This window comes from Rhinolophus hipposideros, assembly GCF_964194185.1.
Source record: "Rhinolophus hipposideros genome assembly, chromosome: 7".
Taxonomy (NCBI): domain Eukaryota; kingdom Metazoa; phylum Chordata; class Mammalia; order Chiroptera; family Rhinolophidae; genus Rhinolophus; species Rhinolophus hipposideros.
Genome location: NC_138053.1, coordinates 49,440,912 through 49,466,975, shown reverse-complemented (window position 1 = coordinate 49,466,975; position 26,064 = coordinate 49,440,912). Strand labels below are relative to the sequence as shown.

The window sequence follows — 26,064 nt, the reverse complement described above, 5'->3', positions numbered from 1 at the left end:
AAACTGTCAAATGTTGTCAATAGCTTATAGTTCAAACAAATAAAAAAACTGAAGTTCTCATTTTAATAATTTCTTGTCTATATGTGCATGTAACATTGCAGAACCTTTCGATGGAACAAATACTGCCAGAGCTGTGCATGAAAAACAAAAGTTTGACATGATCAAGGATCAATTTTTAAAGGTAAACAGTTCATTAGACTAATCCTTAGTGGACTAGTGTGCTTTGAAAATGAAAAAATTACATATGTAGTAGGACAGAATAGCCCTGGTTTCTATGTTGTAAAGCTGTTAATGTGGCACAGTAGGGAGTTTATGACTTGAATTTAGATACACTTTCCCTTTAGAGAGATCTGGCTTTGTTTTCATTCATATGGCTTTCACTTTCATGGAAATAAGCATCTCCACAGTGACCTTTTAAGCTCTCAGAATGAGTGACTAAAACCTGATGGACTCCTTTGTCTCCCAAAATATTGGAGAACTTATTGTGGCTTTTAAAGAAAGTAACGTCAGTTCCATGATTTTTCTTATACGTACCCCACTGTACCAAGGAACTTGAGTACCATTTTATCTTTGTTTACTGAATTTAAAAAAATGTGTGTTTGTGTATATACACATACATGTTATACATATAAACTTCAGTCATATATATATAAACTAATTTATTCCTTAGCTCGTTGTTCCACAGTATGAACTTGTTCATCAGTAATTTTGCTAGGTGTGGTTCCTATCTTCAAAGAATTCCACAGTACATTGTAGAAACACTTTGATAGAAATATGTACTATGTGACATACAGGAGAAGTAAATGTCTTATAGAAGAAAAAGATCAGCGAACTGTGAAGATCATTTTAGAGACTTTATTTGGATGATAATTAAAAATGCAAGTGTATTATATTACAAGCTGTCTTTCAAATTAGGCCCTCTCAGTTTGTCAGCCAGAGTAGAAAATTTTAAATGAATGGAGTTCTGCAGGACAAAACAAATATTCAGGAGGGAATATTTTTGTCTGTCAGATTCAACTGAGAATTCAAAAATAGCATTGCCTACATTGCTGTTTTTATTGGTGAATGAGCTTTCATTTAGAATCGTTTAGTTGTAAAACTAATAGTTTTAGTCAATTGAGCAACTGAAGTAGAACAAACTATAAAGATCTGTAGTCACCAGGCAGTGAGCCAAATTTCTAGCTTGTGAATAAGAATTTCAGTTTTTCTTTTTTTTCTTATCAGCTCCATTTACTCTTCTTTTCTAAAGGCACGTATGAAGTGCTTTATTATGGATTTACTTTCTCCCTCATAACTACTATTAATTGAGAAAGCTTACTAGATGCAAAATAGTCAATCAGATAATTGAAATAATTTTCCCATACCCTCTCAAATTTAAAGGTTTTGTTTTAATTACCTTGTAACTTGCTATTTTAGATAAAATTATTTATATCTGTGAATTAATAAATGTTAATATTGTCAGTTGTATCTTTTTGTACCACATGCGCCTATTTCTTTATTAAGGAATTGAAGCCACACAGGTATAGAATTTTTAAATAACATTTTCTTCTCATGACAGAAACAATACTTGTACTGTGTTAAAAACTTAGGAGATAAAAACATAAAGAAGAAAAATGTCACCCCAAATTTTATCACCCAGACTAGTAACTTTCTTTTCAGTCTTTTGTTCTTCAGATATTTTGGGTTTTAAGAACGAATTTTCTTTCTCTCCCAGTCATGGCACAGATTGAAAAACAAAAGAGATTTGAACAGTATACTACCTTTAAGAGCTGCTATCCTGCAAAGATGACTGGCCTCTCTTTCTTAATAAATTCTTCTGAGAAATAAAGAACAATAGTAACATCATAATGCATTTTGTTTATCTCCATTATGGTTTCTTTTTAATTGTTCTTCTTGTTTTCGTGTTTTATTTTTAAGAGGACATACTTATATAAAGATTGCATATTTTATTACATTTCCTAATAAAACGATTTGATTTAAAGATGTATTTTTGAAAATGTTTACATTGATGACTAGTAATATTATGGCATGAATTTTCAGACAATTAGATAAAATATATTTTGGGGAATTATCTGAACAAATAAAAGGTTTTGATATAACTTCAATTAATTTTACCACATGCTAATACGGAAGAGATGTGTGGAGTTTTGGAAAAGATCTGATTCATACATACTTAAAGTATAACCTACAGAAGATAGTTTGTTGCTTGTCTATTCTAGTAAAATGAAGACTCAAGTCAGTTACTCAGTTACTTGAAACAAAATGAAATCTTTTATTTCAATGGAATTACTGCAGGGGCATGAAATACTGGACAATTAATTGCCTTACGTCTTTACTTGACTCACCAGGATAGACTAAGGCTTTGGGTAGATGGGTCTATATTAGCATTTCATTAGCACCTCACATGCTTTTGATGTACTCTTGAAATTGCTTTAATTTTTTGTTGGAACAGCAGTACATCTTGCACTGTAGTAATAGCACTAACTGGATTGTACAGCAGTTAGTGAATTGTTTTAACGAATCATTTCAATGTAGAAATTTTGAAAAGATTAAGTCCCCTGTGCTTTATGATAGCTTGGTGCAATATGCACTTTAGCTTTACTTTCCATTTTCATGCTTTTATTTTCCCTGTGACGTGAAGCAACAGAAACTGAAAGATCAAAGTTAAAATTATAACCCATTGATAGCATCAGATTTTTTTTCTGTGTATAAGTACAGGATTGTAATCTAAACTGGAATTTTTAGGCAGTAAGCCACTATAAAATGTTTTAGGGTAAGACATAAAATTATTATAAATAAAAGCTGTTTGGAAAGATACCTTTTTTAGCGTTTTTTTTTTCCCACATGAAGTAGTGGTGGCTGCTGAAAAATCTACAGTGTTTATTAAGATTGTTTGGAGGTTATGTAAATATTTGTAAATTGGTCAGTGTCTGTACATTTAAATATGAAAAGTAATCTTGGAAACAGTTTTAACTTTTTCAAAAGGACTGTGTACAATTTCTTTTAGACCTGCTGTAGCACAGTTTGTACCTCTAATGTATTTGGGTTTTTTTTTTTTCAGATCAATTCAAAAGCTAAGACTTTTGCTTATCTTTGACTTATAAAAGGTGCATATTTTCATTTTCTTCTTTAAGTTTAAATTTTTGTATGATGTCAAATGGAATAAAGTTTATATATGGAAACTGTTGATGTGTTTTTTTGTGTTTTTTTTCCTGTGAGTCTTTTGAGATGAAATTGAGGCTGTAGTTATCTAGAACTGAACTGAATCCAATTACTATGCTTGATTATTTAGATTATACGGAGAATCTGGGAATCGTTTATTCGTCGTTAGGCCAATTAACAACATCAGCAACAACATCTCTGGTAGTATATTAGGAATGAAGCTTTCCATATAGATGAACTTTTAGATTACTGATGTGCAACACTTTTGAAGCAATTAAGCTTTATATGTTCCTTTCCTTGGAAATTTCCAGAAATGTATTATACACTGTGCGACTCTTTTTTATCAGAATGTATTAAGTACAATTAATGTTTTAGTGATGACTCCAGGTAATCATAAACAATAAACGATAGTCATAGTACTCTGTAGTAGTACTGTGCAGCTCTGAGGGATGGCTGAGCTGTGTGTGACATTTCCTAACAAAGCGCCAGAATTTACCACGGTGTGGACTCCTTCACTGCCACTGTTTTCTCAGCCTTCAATCACCACCTCCCTGCACACACACACACTGGTCTTACTACTGCTGCTTTTCAGCTGTTTTACTGTAACAAATAGATCAATCAGCAAGTTAATAAACTTAACCCAATTCAAAATCAATAGACTGAAGCTTAAGATTATGTACCTTGTGACAGCCAAATGTCAAAAAAGTGGGCCATTAATATATGAGAGAGCTTTTTAGACTTAAATTATTTTCAGTATGAATTATTTAGTCATGTGAATAATACGTTTTTTAATTTTCTTTTAGTATCGATTTGGCCATTTCTATATATTTGCATATCTTGAGAGTAGTGTCAGAAAGTTAAAAATGTGCAAAGTTCTAAATTTTGAATTAGTTTGAACTAGGATCTTTGCAAGTAAATCTTGGTTACTTTAGTCAGAGTTCCCAAGAAATGTTGAGTTAAATAGAAGGAATATACAATGGCTACCTCTAGTTTTGATTAGTGTTTAACACATTCCCTTAGCTACTGTTGAATTCTTTTTGTCCTGGGTGAGCAGTCATTTGGGATTAATGGAAAAGCTTCGCTTGTGTTAAGAGAAAAAATACTGCTGATACAAGGCTGATTAAGTGACTCCTGGAAGGCTAGACTCCTCTATCTTCCCTTTGCATGCACACTAGCTAATGCTCTGTCCTGTATCTGCACTACCTGCTGTTCTTTGCCCATGGAGCTAAAGCATGCATACAAGCTAGTGTAACATGAACTTACTAACTTAACTTACATTCACCATATGCGTATTTAATAACTGAATAGAGTTTGCTGTATAATTAAAAATAAATGTTAGCTAGCTATAAAGTCCTCATGAAAATGCATTGTAAAGGCATTGCTACCTGTTATACATACTCAACAGGTCTGGTCCTGTGAGTTTGCCAAACACTGATTAAGCACCTAGCATGTGCTAAGTACTTTGCTAGCTTCTGGGCTTGTAAGAGATGGGGATGGTGGAACTGAGATGAGGAAGAACTAGAAAGTCTACTGAAAGACACAAACATAATTTGAATATACGATAATGTAGGAACCTGGAAGAGGGGTATTGAGCTTAAGCTGGGATTTCAGAAAAAGGTGATGATCCTGAATGTTGAGTAACCAATAAACCAAATGTTTATTTACCGACCATTTACCAATGTTCGGTAAATAAAGGTGGGAGAAGCTTTTCAGGCAAGAGGAACTGAGTAAATAAAAGTACAGTGGTGTGACTTTATAAATGTTGGGAACCCCTGACTCATACTCAGTATTTATCGTTCTGAGGTGAGGCTTTTGTCCTTGAGCAGGGGGAAGCCATTGAGGGGTTTTAAGCATGGTCATGACAGGATCCAACCAAAGGCCTGGGGATCTCTGGGCTGAGTTTCGGGCAAAATTTAGACTTTGGCCGATGTGGGAATAAATTATTCCTCTTCAATTTTTAAGATTAGTGGATATAAAAATTCCCTGACTAACAATCCAGGGGCCACCGAGGAAGAGAATACACAATTTATTGATGTGCGAATGTAAAGGAAGCCAATGCTCAGCAGTGGTTCAAAACCGGGCTTTTGAAATGGCAGACCCAGCCTTGCTTCCCACTGGGTCACTTGACGAGCCACCAGGCCTCGAGCAAACTAGCTACCCGAGCTCTTTTGAGCCTCAGTTTTCCCATCTATAAAACCAGGGTTGCAGTTAACCTACCACAGCAGATTCGGGGGGAAGGATAATGAAATCGAGCCCCTTAGCTGAGTGGCTCCACTAGCACATGCTGTGCTCACAGGAGTCATTGGGGATAACGGGTCCATCAAGTAGCGTGGCTGGAAACAAAGTCTCCCAAACCCACCCCAGAGGAAGGAGGCCGGGCTGGGTGCCTTTCCTCCTCTCAGTTCCGAGCGCGGGGTGATCTCCAGGTGCCCAGACGCCGCCGGAGACGTGCCACCCCGGGCGGGGACGGCTGGGGGGGGTGGTGGCGGGCGCGCAGGGAAGCGCAGCAGCTGAGCCCGGGGACACTCGGACGCCTTCTATTTAAAGGCGCGGGGCTCGCCCGCCCCCGGGCCGGGAACCCGAGCCGCCCCGCGAGGCCGGCGGCGCCGTCAGAGGGAGAACAGCGGGCGCGGCGCGGGCTCGGCTCCGGCCCGGCGGGACGCGATGGCGGGCAGCGGCAGCACCTACGCGGCGGCCAGCGTGCTCGGCTCGGACGGGGACGGGGCCGGGGACGAGGAGGCGGCCCGCGGGCTGGAGCCGGAGCAGGAGTCGGAGGGCGACGAAGACGAGACGGCCACGGAGTCGGAGTCGGAGGAGGAGCCGGACGCCAGGTAGCGGGGCCCCTGCCGGGCGCGGGGCGGGGGCTTCGGGGCAGCCCCGCCGTCGTCCTCGGTCTCCTCGTGTTGAGCGCTCGTCCGTTTCCCTCGAGCCAGGCGCTTCCCCTCGTGCGTGGGGCGCTGCCTGGGCGAGAGCTGGAAGGGACGGTGCCTGGAGCCGCTGGGGTGACAGGCGCACCTGCGCCCCCCCTCCCGGCCCCTAGTGGCCTGCCGCTTTCGTTTATTCCCGGGAATGGACTTCGAGTCTCGCCTAACTGCACAGATGTGCGGAAACGCTGCCTTTTGGTCCAAGGCATCGGAACAATCTCAAAACCTTAGGGAGAGGAGAAGGGCTGGTTGCGGTGGCGGTGGCGCGAGCGCAACCTTCAAATGACGGCAGGACGTCTCTTCGAGGTTGCCGTAAGGGGACTTCATTGTGGCGCGAAGGCCCATACATTCTTCGGAGAAAAGAAGCATGAGTTTCAGCAACCCCTGTTCTAAAAATCCTGCTGCTTTCTTTTCCTTTCCTCATGGTCCCAAATATCCACATTCCAAGGAATGTGAATGCAGTTGGGAAACACTGTATGAAGTGGGCCTCCCTCCAGTTGGCTGTCCCTCCCTCCCTTTCTTCATGGAGGCCCTAAAATGAAAATAGTAGCCTCTTCTCTTCTCTGCGTGGATTTGTTTCTACTTTTCACTTGTTCTCTTTGAGTATGGGTTTTGTTTCGTTGTGATTTATTTGTTTTTAGGGTTTTTTTTTTTTAGTATAGATTTTTGTTGTGTCATTGGTTATTGATGTCCCTTCCTAAGTCTATTAATATGAGTAGAAAGGTTTTGTAGGTGACACATGGATCTGCAGCATTTCAGAATGCCCACCTTACCCAAAGTGGAAAGGGCTACCCAACCAAAGCCAGCAGAGCCGAAATTGAAATAGGCCACAAAGTGGCAGTGATTAGGGTGAATGGTCAGTCAGATGAGAAGTCTGGAATATCCGTCACATATTTACCAAGCAGCTACCAGGTGGGGAGCAGTCCCAGTCGCTGTTCTCAAGGACTTGATGGGAAAAGTTAGATAACAATGTGTGGACTACGAGACTATGTACTAAGTAAGTGAGAGGGCCGGGAGGACAGACCCTGCCTCCAGTGGGAGGTCAGCAGAGAGCGTGTAGATTTGTGAGTGCCTCGAGAAGAAGTGGGCATGACCTGGGCCTTACAGAATGGAAAAGCAGAAGGGAAGGCACCTGTGGGAAATGGAACAAGGGGCAGGGATCTGTGATTCCTGGGCAGTATTGAGAAGGGGAAATTTGTCAATTCCAGACTTCATACCTTTTCCCCTGAATGATGTCTGACATCCTCATATCCTTGCCCAACCAAAATCGACCCCTTAGAGAATCTGAAAACTCATTTACTCTAACATGTGAATAGCTGACAGTGCAGTGCCCTTTGACAAAGATCAAGATCTCCAGGTAAAAGATACGATTTATCTCCGTAAACTTGAGCCTGCTCTGACTCCAGATGGTGAGGTGCAACCCAGAATGAACAGAGTGCAACTAAACAGGGAATAGGTAGGTGGTGATGGTCGAGGCCTTGAAAACCATCACACGTTTTAAAAAATTGGGTTTGATGACATTGGTAACAAGAAATCAGTAAACTGAACAGGATTTAGAAGAACAGAGTGATGTTATTGAAAAATGAGACCGATGGGCAGATTGGAAAGTTGGGTTGGGGCGGGCTCAGATCAGAGTGGCAGCAGCAAAGAAAAAGAAAGGTTAGGTGTCTAGGGACTGACCCACAATGGGGGCAAGGGGAACAGGGGTGGTAGCTGTTGCTAGAGGTCGGGAGAAAGTGGAGAGGAACTCCAGGGCGAACTGGGAGTCCTTGAATTTTTCCTCCCTCAGTGTCAGACATCAAGCCATTTTATTGTGCGCGATTTTATAAATATAGCCTCGAGTTCTTTTTAATTCTGAGACTAGAGGTAAGAACTTGGAATATTCTCAATGGAGGGGAGGTAAAAATGATGTCCTCTCGGCTCTTCCACTAAAGTTTTACAATTAAAAGAGGGGCCTCTCACTCTGTGCCCGTCTTGGTGCTAAGTGTTTACAAAGGTTTTCTGCTTTTAAACTCTTATCAGTAATATTATGAAATGACTGTCCAGTTACAGGAGAGGAAACTGAGGCTTTATGTAATTTACTGAGAGTATAAGTCAAGTAAACGCTATGAATTATGATGCGGGCCTGGGTCTGTCTACTTCAAGCCACTGCTAGACTTTCACTGCCTCCCTTCTTTACTGTAAGTGCAACTTGAATGACTCCAACTAGTTTCTACATTATTACAGGAAAAGGAAAGACTTCATCCCTTTGAATACTAGTGGGAGTTTTTCCCCTTCTTGAATGGAAAAGTTGTCTCTGCATTTTCTCAGAGGTCAGAACCATTCTCAGAAGTTAAATTACAAACTGTTTTTTTTCAAAAATTGGGAGATACATAAAAGTAAATAATTGAAATATCCTAAGTAATAATAACAGGATTAATTATTGCATCTATTTGATGTGATATAATTAAGACATTATTAAAATGCTGTTTATGAAGATTTCTAACAATATGGAAAATGCATACATTGCATCTGAAAAAAATTTATTGTATAAATTAGAATGATCTCACTATAAAATAGAATATGTATTGGAAAAAGCTTCAAAGGGTAATAAAGGTTAACATAATAAATAACATAAGGTTAAGAAAGGTTAATAGTGGTTGTCTCTGAGTGATGGGATGCTAGTTGACTAAAATTTTTTCTCTATCTATTTTTCAGTTTTTCTATAATGAGCAGGTAATGCAATTATCAGAAAAGATAAAATTTATATTTAAAAATTCAAAAGGCACAAAGTGTAATCTGCTTGTAAATCGTTTTCACCCTTTCAGGAATAATATATACGAGAATTATCTATAGCCACCCTTCTGAATCAAATGAAAAAACTCTTTAATTATAAAAATGCTTTTCTTGTGCAGGAAAGCTCACCATTACACATGCCAATACTTACATTGGATCAGAGAACTACCTTTCCGACGTGTCATTCAGTGATATGAATGTGGTACATGGTATAAAGAGCCCTGAGTGTGAATCCTATTAGCCACTTGTTGTATCATGAGCAAACCCCCTATCTTCTCTGTGCCCCAGTTTTCTCATCTGTAAAATGGTAGTAATAATTCCTAATTCATGAGGTTGTCACAGGATTAAGTGAACTCTGTGAATGTGTGTAAGCGTGCTTGGCCTTTAGTAGATTCTCAGTAAGTTTTCGTTTCTTGCATCCCTTCTGATGAACCATTGGCAGCAAAGCTTTGCCTTCTGCCCACCATTCATCAGTGAAGGGAGAGGGATGGACTCAGTTTTCAATATGAGTAATGACCCCATTCCACTTTGGCTTCCCCTATATTTATCATTCACTAAACCTTCATGGATTGCCTATTAATTGTCATGGACTACGTATGTATGCAAGGTGCTTGGGAACACAAAAATGACTCAGAATCCATTACTGTCCTCAAGGTGTTCACATTCTAGCTGGGGAAACAGAAAAACATATTTATGTCATTGTCTGTTCTGAGGTTTGAGGAAGAAAGGTTTGTATGAAGCACCTCAGCATAGGGAGAAGAAAGTCCTGGGATCCATCCTGTATGGAAGGATTAGCGAAGGTTTCATCAGGGGCCTTTGGAGCAGGGTCTGCAATCATAGTGAAGTACCCAGAGGTCTCGTAGTTTGTGAATATCAGAAAAATATTTTTGAGTCACTAAAACTTTGTACAGAAGTTGTACATAAAAAGCAGCTCTATAAAACCCAGTGATTTTAGAGCTGGGTGAGGCTTTAGAAACATCTTGTCCCAACCAATCCTTTCACAAATTCAGAAACTGAGTATCAGAGGACTTGTTCTAAGTCACACAACTTCCTAGTGGTAGAATTAGGACTAGATCCAGGTGTCTGGATTCCAATCTCATGTTTGTTCATTTGTTCACTCAACAAATATTTATTGAACTCCTACTATGTTCCAGGCGCTTTCTAGGCACAAAGAATACAGCAGTGAACAAAGGGAACAAAGTCTCTGTCCTCCTGGGAATGAAATGACTTTCTAGTTTGGGGAGGCAAACAAATTTGTAATGTGTCAGGTGGTAATAAGTGATATGAGTACAAATATAGCAGGATAAAGGTTATGCTGTTTGGGATAAGGTAGTGAAGGAAGCCTCTTGATGGGTAACGTTTGAGTAGAGACTGAAGGAATGAGTGTTCTAGGCAAAGGGAAGAGATGGCACAAGGGCACTGAGGCAGGAAAGTTTGTGGCTTGTTTGATGAACACATGGTCAGGTTGATGGAGCAAAGTAAATGGGGGAGCGGTGGGGGATGAGTCTAAGAGGTAGTTAAGTTGCAGATCATGTAGGGCTTTGTAGGGCATGGTAAGTATTTCAAATTTTATTCTGAACAAAATAGGCAGCTGTGTTCTATCTACCATATCACTCAAGGTTTAAAAAATGGAAAAACAAAACATGATCGCAGTATTCCCTTAAATAGTAATCACCTCTGCATTCATATATTCATTGAACTTTTATTGAACACCTACTATGTGCCAAGCACTGTGCTAAATGTTTCAAACTCATGGTCTTTTATATGGAGGGAGATAGACACTCAGTATTTTTCTTTTTGGTTTGTTTTTCTGACTGTAGCCCAAGAGAGCCTGACACTTTTAAATTTTCCCATAGATCACGTAGAAAATTTGCAGTAGTTTTGTTTTGGATCATTTTCTGTTGGTCAATTTTAATTTCTCTATTTAAGCACAAAGGATTTTTGCCACAGCAGTACACAGAACTTAAAAATCACCTTGAATTATAGCTTTGCAAGTGCGTGTACAAAACAGGTCTGTCTAAGCTGATAGAAAGAAAATTATTAGTAGCATTTACATTTAACTAATCCTTGTAGGAAACCTTTTGGAAGGTGAAGAGAGTTTGTAAATGGTTTTGTTATCAGAACGGAGCACTCTGTTTCCATCTATTTATATGTCCGCCCCGCCCCCCGCTGTGCTTACTAGGTGTTTTGACAAGTGTGTTATTTGAGCCAGTTCTCTTTTAAGGTCAGTAGAAAGAGCTGAGATGGGAGTGGTGACTGCTCAGAATGCCAGAGACTGAGGGAGGAGAGAAGATAAAACAGAGGGGCTTGTAGCCAAAAATTGAGGAGCTATTTAAGTGTTGGCTGCATGGGTATTACATGCCCTTGGTAAGACTTTGATTCAGCATAGGGGAATGCAGCAAGAGTTGGAATTATTTTTTTCCTTAAAACAGTAAACCTACTAAAAATGTAGGACACATTGACTGATAAAATTTTGCAAAAAAAAATAAAATAAAATAGTGTCTTATATTCCTCGGATAGTCTAAACCTACGCGTAATGAATGCTTTGACTCAATTCAGACAATATAACTAAATCCCTTCCTACCAAGGAAACTTAGAGAATCAGATGTAAGAAACTAGATGTGATTTGTATTTGAAATAGAAATCTTTGGTTTAGTCCAGCCTTATCCAATAGAAATAAAATGTGAGCCACATATGTAATTTTAAATTTTCTAATAGCCACGTTTAAAAAAGAGGTGAAATTAATTTTACTAATACATTTTATTTATCCCAATATCCAAAGTATCATTTCAACATGGAATCAATATAAAAATTATTCATGGGATATTTTATATTTTTCTGTGGTAAATATGAAACTTAATGTGTGTTTTACATTTCCAGCATATCTCAATTTTCCCATCTAGCTACACTTCAAATTCTCAGTCGCCACATATGTGGCTAGTGGTTACCATATTGGATAGTGCAGGCTTGCTAACACCTAGAAATCCTTTAGCTTCACCGGACTCCACAGAACTGCTCCACTGATAATGAGTTCTACAGGCTAGGTCCTGTGCTAGGCACCAGGGACATAAAGGTGATTGGATGTCTCTCACAGTCTGGTGAGGGCAAGCAGTTGCCTTGAACACAATGTCTGTCATAAGCACTACAGTAAGGATATTAACAAAAGAATAGAGAAAAGACATACATTCTTCTTAAAATGAGATTTTGGTTTTGCAGAGGCGGTAGTACAGCTGGGCAGAAAGATGTTCCAGGCACAATATGAGGGTTGATACTCCTTTAGTTCCCGGTTCCAGCTCATGTGCTGCGAGTTGCTGCTTTAAGTTTGCTTTTCCTCATCCAAAATCACTCAGGATTTCCAGGCCTGGGATAAGTGGATGGCATGAATAAATGGACAAATGAATGGGCAAGTGAATGTCAAGTCATCCATACTCTTGCGAGAAGCAAATTTAGTTAGAATGTTGAACCTGTTAGATTAGGTAGAATTTTGTTGGTTGTTGACCATTCATTTATAAGGGATTAACAAAGTTCAGTGACTCTGGAAACAGTAGCTTGGAGGGGACAGCGATAAGTACTGAGGGATTGTTCAATTAGGATATCTGCAGTCATGATTCCCATCTTCTGTGTGACTTGTTGGAAAATTTTTCCTAGACTGACCTTTGAGCCAGATCATAGAAGGAAGGATTAGTATAGGCTTTGCTTTTTGCCCAGAGAAAAGTCCTGTTAGGCAACTGGAGCCTATTCAGTTCCAAAAGTCCACATCCTAATCTAATAAAGTCCAAGATATGTGGGAAGATTCATTCTCCCAAACTCTGAATACTCAAAGCCATCTCATGGAGCCATTGCTATGTTTTCTTAGTTTAGGTATGCTTCTCTTTAAAAGGAAATCTATATGCTAACCAGAAATGTACATTCACCACCAATTTCCTCTTAATGGCTGATTTCACTAGGGCATTGGAAATTGTTGATGTGTAAATAAAATTAATTTCCTCCTGTTATGAATTTGTTAAATTAACACTTGGTAGGTGGAGCATAGGATGCTGGATGGTGAGCCCCAGTTCAATAGAAGACCACAAGAGAAATTGCAATAGGGAAGTTTATTCCTTGCAGGTCCTAAAGGCAGTCAGTACACGGCTTACCTCGGGGGGCCAAGGCAGAGTCCTGGCAGACAGATTGGCTGGACCAGGGACACATGCTTTTTATTGGGGGCCATGGATGCAGTGCTTTGGAGTTCCCAGGCTAAGGCTGGATCGGTCCATTCAAACGAAAATAAGCAGAGTTTTGGTAAGCTCCACAGGGGTCTTACCTAAGCGGCACACCGGGTGGAGGAGACTGTTGATCACAAGAACTGTTAGGGAAGTCATATCAGGAACTTTCATTTGCTTGTGACTCTTCAGTTATCTCGGGCCTACGCTTGCATGACGGGCCGAGTGTCAGTTTGCCAAACAAAATGGATGCGGATACAGCAGCACCTGGAGTAGCTTTGCGAAACTCACAGCACCTCCAATTTCAGAAATGCATCTGCTCTAAGAAAAGAGGTTCTTTCATTCAACAAATATTTATCGAGGGCTTACTGTGTACGATGCAACATAGATGTGGAGTGAATGAACAAAACAGAGGTCCTAGTATTTAGAGTTTGGTATCTGAAAAGGGCAGACATGAAACAAATAATCTGACAAGTAATGAGTAGTTGAAACGAATGCATTGGGAGCATGAATCGGACCTGGGGAGTTCAGATAGGGGTCTACTAGGACCCTGACCCTTCAAGACCCTGAAGCCGCCTTGCTCATCCCCCTGGGAGTTTTCTGTCAGTCTCCAGGTCCGTCTTGCTAGCACTTCTCCATTTGCCTACAGCAAAAGGTTTCACTGTCCTGTGGTCGGGCAGGAAAGCCTGGCTGCTGATGACACTTATCCTAGAAGGGACCACAACATCCATCTCCCTGATCCACTTATGTTTCTGATGAGTGAACACAGACCAGAGAAAGGAAGGGAAACCAACACTTAAGGAATAGCTAGTCTAGTTCAAGCACTGTCACTTGTTATTTTGAATAATTTTCACAATAGCTCTATGTTATGGACTTTGTTTTCATCTCTATGTTATGGGAAAAACAATAGAGGCTTAGCAATCTTCAGTCATTACCTAATGTCAGACAGCTAACGAGTGTGCTAGTCTCATGGCAGAGCCAGGGCTGGAACACTCGCGTTCGATGCTTATCTCAAGATTATGTACAAACACACACAGTATATACACATCTGGTCTTTATTAGCCAATGTCTTTCTTTTTTTAAAATTTGAGTCTAAATTTTTAAAAAATATTGTTTTCAATTTGCTTTTAATTTTAAAAGCAAAGCGTAAAAGAAAACCTACGTAGTAGCCAATCCTGGTCAGCACCTTAGCTATATTAAGTTACCTAATGTGTAATAGGGAGAGGAGATCTTGTGTTTAAAAATAGACATTAGGCAATCCAATGTGATTAATTTTCATAAGGTCAAACGTAGCAACACCAAAATAACTTCTCTGCGTGCTCCATGGGATCATATGATAACTGTTCAATAGGTATTTAACATGATACCTATAAAATTCAGATCCTGCATTTAAAAAGCAGAATTTGTATTGGATTTGGCATAGTACACGTTGAAGTTTTCATGTCTAGTTTTTTGTTTTTGTTTTTTCCCCAAGAGCCAATGAGGAGAAGAGAGTGAAACAATGGTCTTTGTCTCTTCTTAGAGTTTTGGGATCCCCAAGAAGGGCTTTATTAAATCCCCTCTTTATCCAGCACCATTTTGGGCATAAAGCAGGCTACAAAGCGAAAACACTTGATAAATTGGAAAGACCTGGATTATCATCCTGGCTCTGCCACTTACTAGTTGTGTGACTTGGGGCAAAACGCTTAACCTCTCTGCATCTTTACCGCAGCTTTGAAGGACTTGCCTGACTGCTTGCCTCTCTCAGCCCGTCTCATACCATCTTGCTGTGTTCACTACATTCCGTGCTGTGCTGGCCTCTTTGTGAACCTCCCTCGTGCTAAGCCTGTTCCTTTGCACTTGCTGTTTTCTCTCCCTGGAGCACTTCTTCTCCAAATCCACTCTTCGGGTTTTAGCGTAAATGTCACTTTCCTAAAGAGACTTTCCTCAACCACCCTGCTTAAGGGGCTCTCTTCATGTCTTTCACTATCACATTACTCCCTATTTCACACTGCTCTTCATAGCATCTATCACTATCTGAAATGGTATCTTCTGTTTATGTATTCTTTTTTGCCACCACTAGAGAGGAAGCTCCAGGAGGGCAGGGGCCTTACTTCTCTGCTGCATGTATGGTACCTAGAATACAGTGTCTGGCACACAGTAGGTGCGTAGGAAATGGTTGTTCGTTGCATGAATAAGTGCTTGCGTTTCACCACAAAACTTTTCATCGCAGGATCTCAGGTTTCCTGGTGTCAGATCTACGCCACTGAGATCATCACACTCTTGTTTGTAGATGGCAAACCAAGGGCATGGAGAATGAGAACCAAGAAAGTGGTCTTTGAACTTGGCAAAGTGCAAGTCAGTAGAGAGAGATTAATGACATAGAAAATGCAAACACCTTTGAGAATGTTAGTAGTTTAAAAGTACCAGCATCTGCTTTAGATTGGATTCCCTTTTGAAAAAAATCCCTTCAAATATAGCATCTAAGATATCCACCTGAAAAGAGGGAGAAGAGGGCACCAGAAAGGGAAGAGTGGGGCTTAGAAGAGGAGTAAGGGGACACTAAAGGCAGACTGGCATTATAGTTGTGCTCAGTCTACCCTGCTCAGAAGAGTGAGCTAAGGGTATTACCTAGAAAACTGAAGGAAACAACTTTTACCAAACCCTCGGCCTCAGATCTCTAATAACTGGGAGGGAGTGATATTCTTATTTCCCCGATTCGAAGTTAACAGTGTTGACATATGAACTAAAATTGTGTGATAACCAAATGTGTCGTTAAATTGGCTGATAGAATTAAGACTCTATTTCATTGACATACTGGACCCTTTGGAAGGAAATCCTAGCAAAGGCCCTGATACCATCCTAGTGATGTAGGGTGTTGTTTAGTGTATGCCGGGTTCACAGTCTCGAGGAGCAGAAGAATGGATACCCGGACTAGGGAGAGGCAAAGAGTTGCACAGGAAGATAGTTTATTATAGCAAGCAAAGAGTTACAGCTCCTGAGCGGCAGGGGTACCCGAAGCCGGGATGCCCACTAGCTAAGACAACAGCTTGTGTTCATGTACCTTTATTTCATGTACCTGGGAGGGGGATGTGGGATGTGGGTGCCTATGGATACAATGTTTACCAGACTCGCTCTTCTGCTCAGCTTGGGGAGACCATTGAAACAAACCCATTTTCCCCCGAGTATGATTGATGATATTTTTGTCCTGGTACGGTTGTCCTGTGTTCTGTTTTCGTTCTGTTTTCGCTCAGTCTACCAAGGAGTCTCTAACTGCCTGATGTCATACTAACTAACCTGTCTCAATCCCCCCTCTGATGACAAAACCCTAACTGCCGTTAGGGCATGGGGGCGATGACCGCTCTGGCTGCTTCAGGCTGAGGAGGGGCGTAGAGAGACCAGCAGCTAGGGCTTGTCCAGAGGTCTATCTAAGGGACCGCGGTAGATGAGCGATTGTGGATGGGGGCAGTATTGTTGCCCAGGCCATCGTAGCCGCCCCAGGCCTGGTGTGCAAGCCGAGATACACTGTAGGCAACAGCATGAAGTAATTTCTGTAATAATGAATAAAAGAAAAATTAGAAAAACTTCTTTAAGTCCCGTCAAGCTAGGAAGCCAGGAGGTAAGGAAGGATAGATCTACGCTAAAAAATCCTGTCTGCTGTTTAATATTGGGAACTATGTTATGAATTTGTTGAACTTTATCCTAATTAGCTGAGAATTATCAGGAAGATTGAAACAGCGTAGTCTTTTGAAATGTTCACATCCTTGATTATCTTTGAGGAGTAGGTAGTCTGCAGCAGCTCTGTTTTCGAGAACTGTTTCTGTGACCTGTCCTAACTCTTGTTTTATTGTAAGTTTGGTTGCCTCGGGGACCAGAAGAGCAGCTGCTGCCACTGCCCGAAGGCCAGCTGGCCAGCTGAGCACCACAAGGTCCAGTTCCCTACTTAGACAGCCCACTGGTTGTTGTGAGGGTCTCGTGGGCTGTGTTAGGACTCCTAAAGCCATTCCTTTTCTCTCTGTTACATATAAATGAAAGGATTTTTCTGTGGGCAAACTTAAAGCTGGGGAGCTTAAAAGAGCCTGTTTTAAAAGGCTGAAAGCCTGTTCTGCCTCTGGACTCCAAAGTAACAGGTGGGTATTTACAGTCTGAGTGTCTTTAATCAAGTGATAGAGAGGACGGGCCGTTTCTCCGTATCCCGGGATCCATAGGCGGCAGGAGTCGGTGATGCCCGGGAAGCCCCTTAGTTGTTTAAGGGTTTTAGATAGAGGATACGTGGAGATGGGACGGATCCTGTCCTGTCCCAGGGCCCGAGTCTCTTCGGATATAAGTAGCCCAAGGTATTTGACAAAAGTCTGACACATCTGGGCCTTGGCCTTAGAAATCTTGTAGCCCTTAGAGGCCAAAAAATTTAGAAGAGCAGTGATGCCTCTGCTGACGAGGTCTGGTCCTTAGAGAGCGCCTGTCCAAAGAGGTGTGGACTATCTCTAAACCCTTGAGGAAGCTGTGAAGTCCAGGTGAACTGTGAAGTCTGGCTTTCAAGGTCCTCCAAGGCAAAGAGATATCATGAGTCAGGGTGCACAGGTATGCAGAAGAAGACATCTTTTAAGTCTAAAACTGTGAACCATCTGGCAGTCTCAGATGTTTGGGCTAAGAGCGTGTCAGGATTTGGGACGATAGGGTGTAGAGAAATAACTGTCTCGTTGACGGCTCGGAGGTCTTGAACTAATCTCCATTCTCCATTGGATTTTGGAATTCTGAAGATGGGGGTTTTGCAAGGGCTACTGCATTCTCTAAGAAGGCCCTGTTGTCTGCGATTGTTAATGATTGGTATTAGTCCCTTCCAGTGCCTCGGGTTTTAGAGGGTATTGCCTCCGGCGAGGAAATAGAGTGGGGTCCCTAAGATGGAAGTGTACCAGGGTGGCTGTTAAGGCACAGACAACTACCCCCTGTGTGGCCCAAACGTCAGGGTAGAGTTGGCTTTTATCACCAGGTGGCAGCTAGGAGGACTTCCGGATACTAACAGGACAATAGTGCCCATCTCAGTCATAATGTCCCTTCCCAATAATGGGGTAGGGCTTCCTGGCATGATCATGAAAGAATGGGAGAACATTAGGTCACCCCATATGTAGCTGAGAGAAATATTTAGTACTTGGCTTGCCAGTTACTCTGCTGATAATAACATATGATTGGAGAGGGAACCCTGGATTGGAGAGGAGGATGGAGAAAGTGACTCCTGTGTCTAGAAGGAAATCAATGGATTTTCCTTCCACTTCTAGGGTTACCCGGGGCTCGGGAGTACCGATAGTGACATGGGACGAGGGAGCCATTGGTAGAAGCCGTAGGCCCCATCAGTCCCGAGCCGGGGGTCCGGCTGGGCGAGGCTGGCCCCAGGGGTGGAGGCCTCCGGGGACAGTCTGACTTCCAGTGATCCCCTTGGCAAATGGGACAGTGCCTTGGAGGTCTCCCAGTCGGCTCTAGTTGCCATGGACACTCCCTTTGCCAGTGGCCAGACTGTCCACAACTTCCGGTGGCAGTCGGACTTTCCTCGGGTAACCTGTTGAGCTGTGGTTTGTATGGCAGCCACTAATACCTCCGCCTTTTTCCTTATTCTCCTCTCCTTGTCCTGGGTTTCCTCCTCGTCCCGATTGTAAAAGACATTGTTGGCTACTCTGAGTAACTGATCCAAGGTGCCTTCGGGACCAAAGGCCAATTTCTGTAATTCGCTGTGGATATCTGGGGCAGCCTGAGTTATAAATTTATCCTTTAAAAGGATTTCTGCTTCAAGGGAGTCCGGCCCAATAGGAGTGCACTTGATTAGGGCTTCCCTGAGTCTTTCTAAGAAGACTGAGGGATTTTCTTCCGAATTCTGGCTAATGGTAGATAGTTTTGAATAACTGATGGGCTGAGTCCTCGTTCTCCTCAGACCCTCTAAAATGCATGCAGGAAAGTGTTTTCTCTGCCAATTTCCCGTGGCTGTGTCAGGTTCCCACTGTGGATCTGCAGGGAGTCCTGCTCGCTTTCCTGCAGGGAAAGGCCCCAGAGTGGGGTCTCGTTCTGTTTGTTCTTCATGATATGTTAGGAACTGATCATCTCCAAATTTTTCTACTGCTTGTAAAGCTGCCTGTTTTTCAGAGTTAGTGAGAGTCGGATTTAAAAGTAACATAACATCCTTCCAAGAAAGGTCAAAGACCTGGGTTAGGTTCTGGAAGGCTTTTATATATTTGTCAGGGTCATTTGAAAACTTCCCTAGGTCCCCCTTTATTTGTCTGAGATCCTGTAGGGAGGAAGGGACTTGAACCTTGACAGGCCCAAATTCTCCTGGCATCTCCTGGAAGGGAAGGAGAGTTGTTCTTAATTGGGAGCGCCTTCGTACAGGAGGTCCCGGATATGGAGGGCAACCAGACGGAGCTGGAGGAGGAGCCGGCTCCAGAGGAAGAGTAGGGTGTAGAGCTTTGGGATGATCCTTTGACTCCGTGTTTATTAAAGGGACCTCCCCAGGAGAGGAGGGTCCTGCTGGGAATTCCTTTGGAGGAGTCACTTTAGGAGGGGTCTCCTCAGGGAGAGTCTCCTTACAAAGAGTCTCCCTAGGAGGACGGAGGCAAGAGATCATGGCCAGAAAGGCCGGGTCAACTCTACATTTCTTACAGAGATCTGGGTTGTCCCTTCGGGCAAAAAAAGCCTATACATAAAGAACTTCCGACCATTTGCCTTCCCGCCTACAAAACAGATGTAATTGCATGATAGTATTATAGTTAGGACTTTCCTCAGAAGGCCAAGTTTCCTCATCTTCCAACTTATATTGAGGCCAAAAGAAAACCAGACGCCACTTCTTTAAAGTCTGAAGATCAAATTTGTCCCAATGTTTCAAGATTCAATTCATGGGGTGAAGGGCATGAGGGCTGGTTGCCCAACTGGAAGGGAGGAAGAACAGAAAGGCGTCCCTGTGCAATTCATTTCCCACAATTTGTTCTAGGGCGTCCCCTAGACATGAGCCATGGATTTCGCACGACCGACTCTGGGGCTAGTGTGGAGACACGGTGCACCAGGATTAGTCATGCTTACCTGGGCAGCCCGGCCCCTGCCTCCAGTGAGCACCTACCCAAATCCGTGTGTGCATGTGTGTCCCCGCCTGAATGTCCGGCGCTAGCCCACAGGCCGGTAAAGGCTGTGGCCAATAATGAGGTGCTTTAAGGTAGAGGGGTGTATGCTCCGACTCTGGGCATCACAAAATTTGATGGCAAGATTAATATAATAGTTGCCTTCTAAATAAAGATGTGTAAGGAGGGAGTGTATACTCAAGGCTTGTAAAGGAGGTATGCGATCAAAACTAAAAGGTGTAGGTGGTTGCCATTGTCATTGGGAACTGTTTTGTTTCCACGTATGATGAATCTAAGGTTCTTGTCAGCTTGTAGGTGCTGTGCTGGCCAGGGGAGTCAGAGCCAAGTGGTTAATGCTTAGCTCGTTCCTGTTAGCCCATAATCTCGCTCCTGTTAACTCTTTGCCTGTCCCATCCTACCAGCTCACAAGCCTGCTCCTGTTAACTGTTTACTTGTCTCATCAGGAAGGTTGCAAAAACAACAGAGAAATTTGGAGTGTGTATCAGGACACTTCCACCTGCGCTTTGAAACTTGAAGGAGATCCCAATAAGAAGATGTAAGAGAGCGAGCTAAATGCCAGAAAAATCTTATCCTGAGCAACAAGGGATGTCGTATAGAGACAAAGATCCATGTTCTTACTTTAAGGTGTCTTGAGGCTGATGGAAGGTATTGAGGAGGTTTCACAGGGAGACACCCTGGACCAGCATTTCAAAAGCTAAGGAGAGATGGTCACAGGATGAAAAGAGCAGTATAGATGGAGGAGTCATCCTACTGGCACCCTTATGGGCAGTCGGGCTGGGAAGGGACCAGAGAGACCTTTAGGACACACTACAGAGTAGCCAAGACTAGGGTCCCTCAGTTGTCTGCAAAGACCCACAATCCTGTCCACACGCCAGTATTCATCTTCCTTGTAGAAAGGAAAAAGAACACCAGAGGTGTAAGGGAAAGCAGCAGAGAGGGGGAGGGACAGCCTCCGGACACACGCTTCTGGGCAGTCGGGCTGGGGAAGACCAGGGAGCCTTTGGGACTCACCAAGGAGTAGCTACGGCCAGAGCCTCTCAATTGCTATCAAGAGCCATTCACCCCAACCTCACGCCATCTTTGGGCTTCCCTCTTCACAAGAGAGAAGGCAAGAGGAAAGGCAGTCTTTGTTCTTCCGCCAATGTTCTTCCGGCTCAGCACCAGAGGGGATTGACCAGAGCACTTCTGCAAAGCCTGCCCTCCGAGCATTAAGGTTGGCAGCCATACTATTCACTTTTAACTGGCTGACGGAGGCCCAATATTTGTGTGACAGGAGAAAGAGACAAAAATAATGAAAGCCCGTAAGTGGGCAAGTAGACAAACACAGATATTATTTACCTCTCCCACATCCCGGACGAACCCCCAAATGATGTAGGATTGTTTAGTGAATGCCAGGATTCGTAGTCTCTTGGAGCCAAAGAACGGATACACGGACCACGGAGAGGCAAAAAGTTGCACAGGAAGATCGTTTATTATAGCAAGCAAAGAGTTACAGCTCCCAAGCAGGAGGGGTACCCGAAGCCGGGATGCCCACGAGCTAAGGCAAAAGCTTGTGTTCATGTACCTTTATTTCTACCTGGGAGGGGAGTGTGGGATGCTGGTGCCTATGGATACAGTGTTTCCCAGACTCGCTCTACTGCTCAGCTTTGAAACAAACCCATTTGTCCCAGAGTATGATCGATGACATTTTTATCCTGGTATGTTTGTCCTGGTACGGTTGTCCTGTGTTCTGTTTTTGCTCAGTCTACCAAGGAGTGTCTAACTGCCTGATGTCATACTAACTAACCTGTCTCACTAGGTTGGCAGGGAGATTCACGCAGCATCTATGGCTGCAGGACCAAGGCAGAGAGAGAACTGCAACATCAGGGCCTATTATCTGAATCACTTATAAGCATCAACGGCCTACTTTATTTTAGAGGAAAATAACAAGGAATGGCAACCATTTTGTAGAGTGTTCTTTCTATTTCTCTCTGTTCCAATTCCTACTTGCTCCTCAACTTGCCAAAGTCTCCACTTGTCAATACCATAAGTTCCCTTCGACTGACTTTGCATAGTTTAAGACTTTAGAATCATGAATTCAGAAACCCAACGCCACCATCCAACAGGTTTCCATTTGCCCGTAAAGCCTTATGTAAGTGATTTTCTCTAGCTGAGGGGTTCCAGGGTCTGTGTCAGTTAGGTTTTTGAGTTGCAATTGCAGCTGACTATGACTGATTTAAGCAGAAAATGACTTTCTTTAAAGGATATTGGTAGCTTAGACTCATGAGAATTGTGGGAAAGTAGGCATAGGTAGCCAGGAACAATCTTTAAAACCATGCCTCAAAACTGGTCTGGTGAACTATACAACTCAAGTATAAAAAGACGACCCATTTTAAAAATGGGCAAAGGATCTGAATAGATAGTTCACCAAAGAAGACACACAAATGTCCAGGGAGCACACAAGAAGATGTTCAACATTATTACCACTAGGAAAATGCAAATCAAAATCACAAGATACCAATTCATACCTACTAAGGAGATTATAATTTAAAAAGGCAATTAAGAATAATAATTGCTGGTGAGGATGTGGAGAAATCAGAATCTTCATACACTGCTGGTGAGAATGTAAAATGGTGCAGGTGCTTTGAAGAACAATCTAACAGTACCTCAAACAGTTAAACATAGAATTACCACGTGACCCAACAATTCTATTCTCAAGTATATACCCATGAAAAGGAATACATATGTCCACATAAAAACTTGTACACAAGTGTTTATAGCAGCATTATTCATAATAGCCAAAAAGTGTAAAAAACTGAAATGCCCACCATCTAATGAATGGGTAAAATGGTATATTCGTGCAATAGAATATTATTCAGCCATAAAAAGGAATGAAGTGTGATTCATGCTACAACATGGATGAACCTTGGAAACTATGCGAAGTGAAAGAAGACAGACATAAAGGACCACATATTGTATATTTGTATTTATGGGAAATGTCCAGAATAGGCAAATCTGTAGAGACAGAAAGTAGATTAGTGGTTGCCTAGAGCTGAGAGAGAGCTGAGAGGATTGGGGGTGATGCTTATGGGGTTTATTTGAGGGGTGACGCAAATGTTCTAAAATTGATTGTGGTGATGGTTGCACAACTCTGTGACTATACTAAAAGCCAATGCATTGTACGCTTTAAAATGGGTGAATTGTATGGCATGTGAATTATATCTCAATAAAGCTGTCCTTGAAAATAAGGTCCTCTGGTGAGGAAATGGCTGCCACGACTATTGGGCACTAGATGTCACGGTTGTAACTCAATATTGCGACAGCTGCAAACTCTGCTACCACCAGAGAGAATGAGGAGCTGTGCCATCTGTTTCTTGCATCAGTAGCTCTCAGGTCATTCTGGAAGGGATATGAAGGTCATCACTGGGAGAGTATCTGACACTGTCAGCTTTACATCCTCCAGGACCTAGCAGGTGGGGAATTTATGAAACAAGAAGAGAGGTCAGGTGCTGGACTGTCATAAAGGATGTCAGATGTCTACTAGAGTAGCATGGGGCGCTGGAGTAGGCTTGCCTCAGGTTTCATTCCTTATCCTCAGAACATTTCCACACATGATGCAGTAGCTTTTGCTTTTTCTGTGGATGTACAATACTTTAGTTAAACAATGGAACAAATCAGCTAATTAATATTTCCATAAGGAATTTAATTGAAAGTACAACATAGGGCAATGACCAAATACAACCATACGAGGAACCCTTCCTATTAAATGTCAGCTGAATTGGACTATCACTATTTATTTTTATTCTAGCTTTGACTTTCCATTTTGTGATAAAAATAAATATGTCTTTAGTCCTCAACATGACTTGTCTTACACACCTTGGTATCTCTGCTGTTGAAATCTCTTAACTATCTGTTTGCTATTATCAGAAAGTTAGCTGCCTTATGATTCTTTCAGTCTGTATGGCTACATCAATCCTCTTTTGGAGAATTGTGCTGAAACTCAAAGCGTGGGCAACTATGTGGTCAAGGGAGAAACGAGTCTCAAGTAGTGTTGCTGTGGGTTCCTTGGAAATGGCAACACCAATTTTATTTAGCTAGTTTTAGAAGAGAAGGGTTTAGGGGAAAGGTCTCAACGTTTTGAAGGTCTATTTAACTTTATTTTGATCTTTGTAATATCTTGTGATAGAATATTGGTTTTTGTGTTTTTTGAAAATTATTAAATTGTTTTCCTATTAGTCAAAAAAAATATGTTAAATTTACATCTGTAAACTGTCCAAGAAGAACATTAGCTAAAATGCTGAGCATAATCTGGTGTCTGAGATGGTATCCAGAAAAAAAATGGTATTTAATGTTAAGTAAAAGCTTTCTGTCAAGGCAGGGAGCCCAGAGTATACAAGATGGGTGGGGAGGAGACCCTATACCAAGGAAAAGGGTAAGACTCTGAATGCAGGATGACCCAAGTGAGTGTCTAAAACCTTAAAACAGTTCACCCAAAACAGCACATACAAGGAGTGCCTCTGGCTCAGAATTCTGGGAACACACCTTACTGTTTCCCCATGTGTGAGAGAGTGAAAGCCATTTGAATCTATCCTGTCACTCAGGAAGGGTTCCATCTTTCATCAAGGCAGGTCATGCCGACAGCCAGAGGTCAGGTGGTATTGCTTTTCCCACCATCTTTGTTCTCTGGAATATAAAGATTGGAAGAAGGAGAAGTAACAAAACACCTTTTCAGAAAGGCAGGAGCCTCTGCTTGGGGAATAATTGTCTGTGACAAAGAAAAACTAAGAACCCCAAGACAATTTTGTAGGTTCTGGGACTGAAGGTTCCACTTGACAGCAGTGTTGTTGAGCCTTGTGCAAGAGAAACAAAGGAATTTGGGGATGGGGGTTGGGGGGCAGGGAGAGGCGAGCCTCCTTGATTGCTGATGGTTTTCCTGTTTTCTCTTCCCTGGGAGGCTTGGATATAGATCTTGCCCTTGGATTCCATGAGAAATCTCTATTTCCTTAAGATAAATCCCCTCTGTTTAAGCTAGTTTAAAGGTGTTTGTTCCTTAGCACCAAGAGTGCCTTAAACTGTTCTTAACATTTTTAACAACTTTTTTTACCTCCTACAGACCTTGGCTAAACATGTACTCTTCCCCAGGGCTAATCAAAAGAACCCCCTAAAGGTCGAGTCATGTCCCACACTTCCAGAAATATTCTCTTTCCCTTACAGTCAGGAATCTTTTGAACATCAGTAGTGACAATATTGAAACCCCAAGCTGCCATTAGTCCTTCATTACCACAACATACTACTGCATTTCCCTGAATATAAGACCTAGCAGGACAATCAGCTGTAATGCATCTTTTAGAGCAAATATTACTATAAGGCCCAGTCATTTATATTATATTATATTATATTATATTATGTTATGTTATGTTATGTTATGTTATGTTATGTTATGTTATGTTATATTATATTATAATTATACCTGGTCTTAAGACCTGATCTTATAGTAAAATAGGACCGGGTTTTATATTAATTTTTGCTCCAAAAGACGCATTAGAGCTGATTGTCCGGCTAGGTCTTATTTTCGGGGAAACACGGTGCCAGCAAAATTTTAAAAACCTAGTACTTCAGAGCTGAATAGTTCTTCCCACCCACATGCGTCTCCATTGCAAATATGTTAAACCCTATTGAACATAGAGCTATAGACCTGAAGAGTGGCTTGTTATGACCTAACAACGTAAGCATATACCAACCAGGTGGTGGTAGCAAAGAGTTCTTGATCCATTTCCATTTGACCTTAAGGATCAGACTTTCTTTGAATCTCTCTTGGAGTTGTTAAAGCCTTAGCACTCACAGTTCTCCCGACTATGCTGGTGAGAATCACTTGACCTCTTTGAGCCTCAGTGTCTGAAAGATGTAGGGGTGTGTGTGTCCGGG

The 26,064-nt window shown here is 42.0% G+C and overlaps 2 protein-coding genes across 6 annotated transcripts in view; both read left to right on the top strand.

Annotated features, from left to right (window-relative positions):
- TENT2 (terminal nucleotidyltransferase 2) overlaps positions 1 to 3,187 on the top strand; it is a 48,199-nt gene extending 45,012 nt beyond the window's left edge. For 2 of the 3 annotated variants that reach the window (XM_081054074.1, XM_081054075.1), the window contains exons 15-16: positions 102 to 181; positions 1,715 to 3,187. In XM_081054074.1, coding sequence (XP_080910200.1) covers positions 102 to 181; positions 1,715 to 1,789 — 155 coding nt within the window. In that variant the 3' untranslated portion in view covers positions 1,790 to 3,187. Of the gene's footprint in view, positions 1 to 101; positions 350 to 1,714 lie in introns of those variants that run through there. The other variant, XM_081054076.1, reaches the window with a different exon arrangement.
- A 2,549-nt stretch (positions 3,188 to 5,736) lies between these two features.
- The window catches only part of CMYA5 (cardiomyopathy associated 5), a 95,198-nt gene continuing 74,870 nt past the window's right edge, over positions 5,737 to 26,064 (top strand). For all 3 annotated transcript variants that reach the window (XR_013993624.1, XM_081053435.1, XM_081053434.1), the window contains exon 1: positions 5,737 to 5,993. Coding sequence is in view for 2 of the 3 variants with exons in the window: in XM_081053435.1 (XP_080909561.1) it covers positions 5,827 to 5,993 (167 nt within the window). In the remaining variant the exon portion in view is untranslated. The remainder of the gene's footprint in view (positions 5,994 to 26,064) is intronic.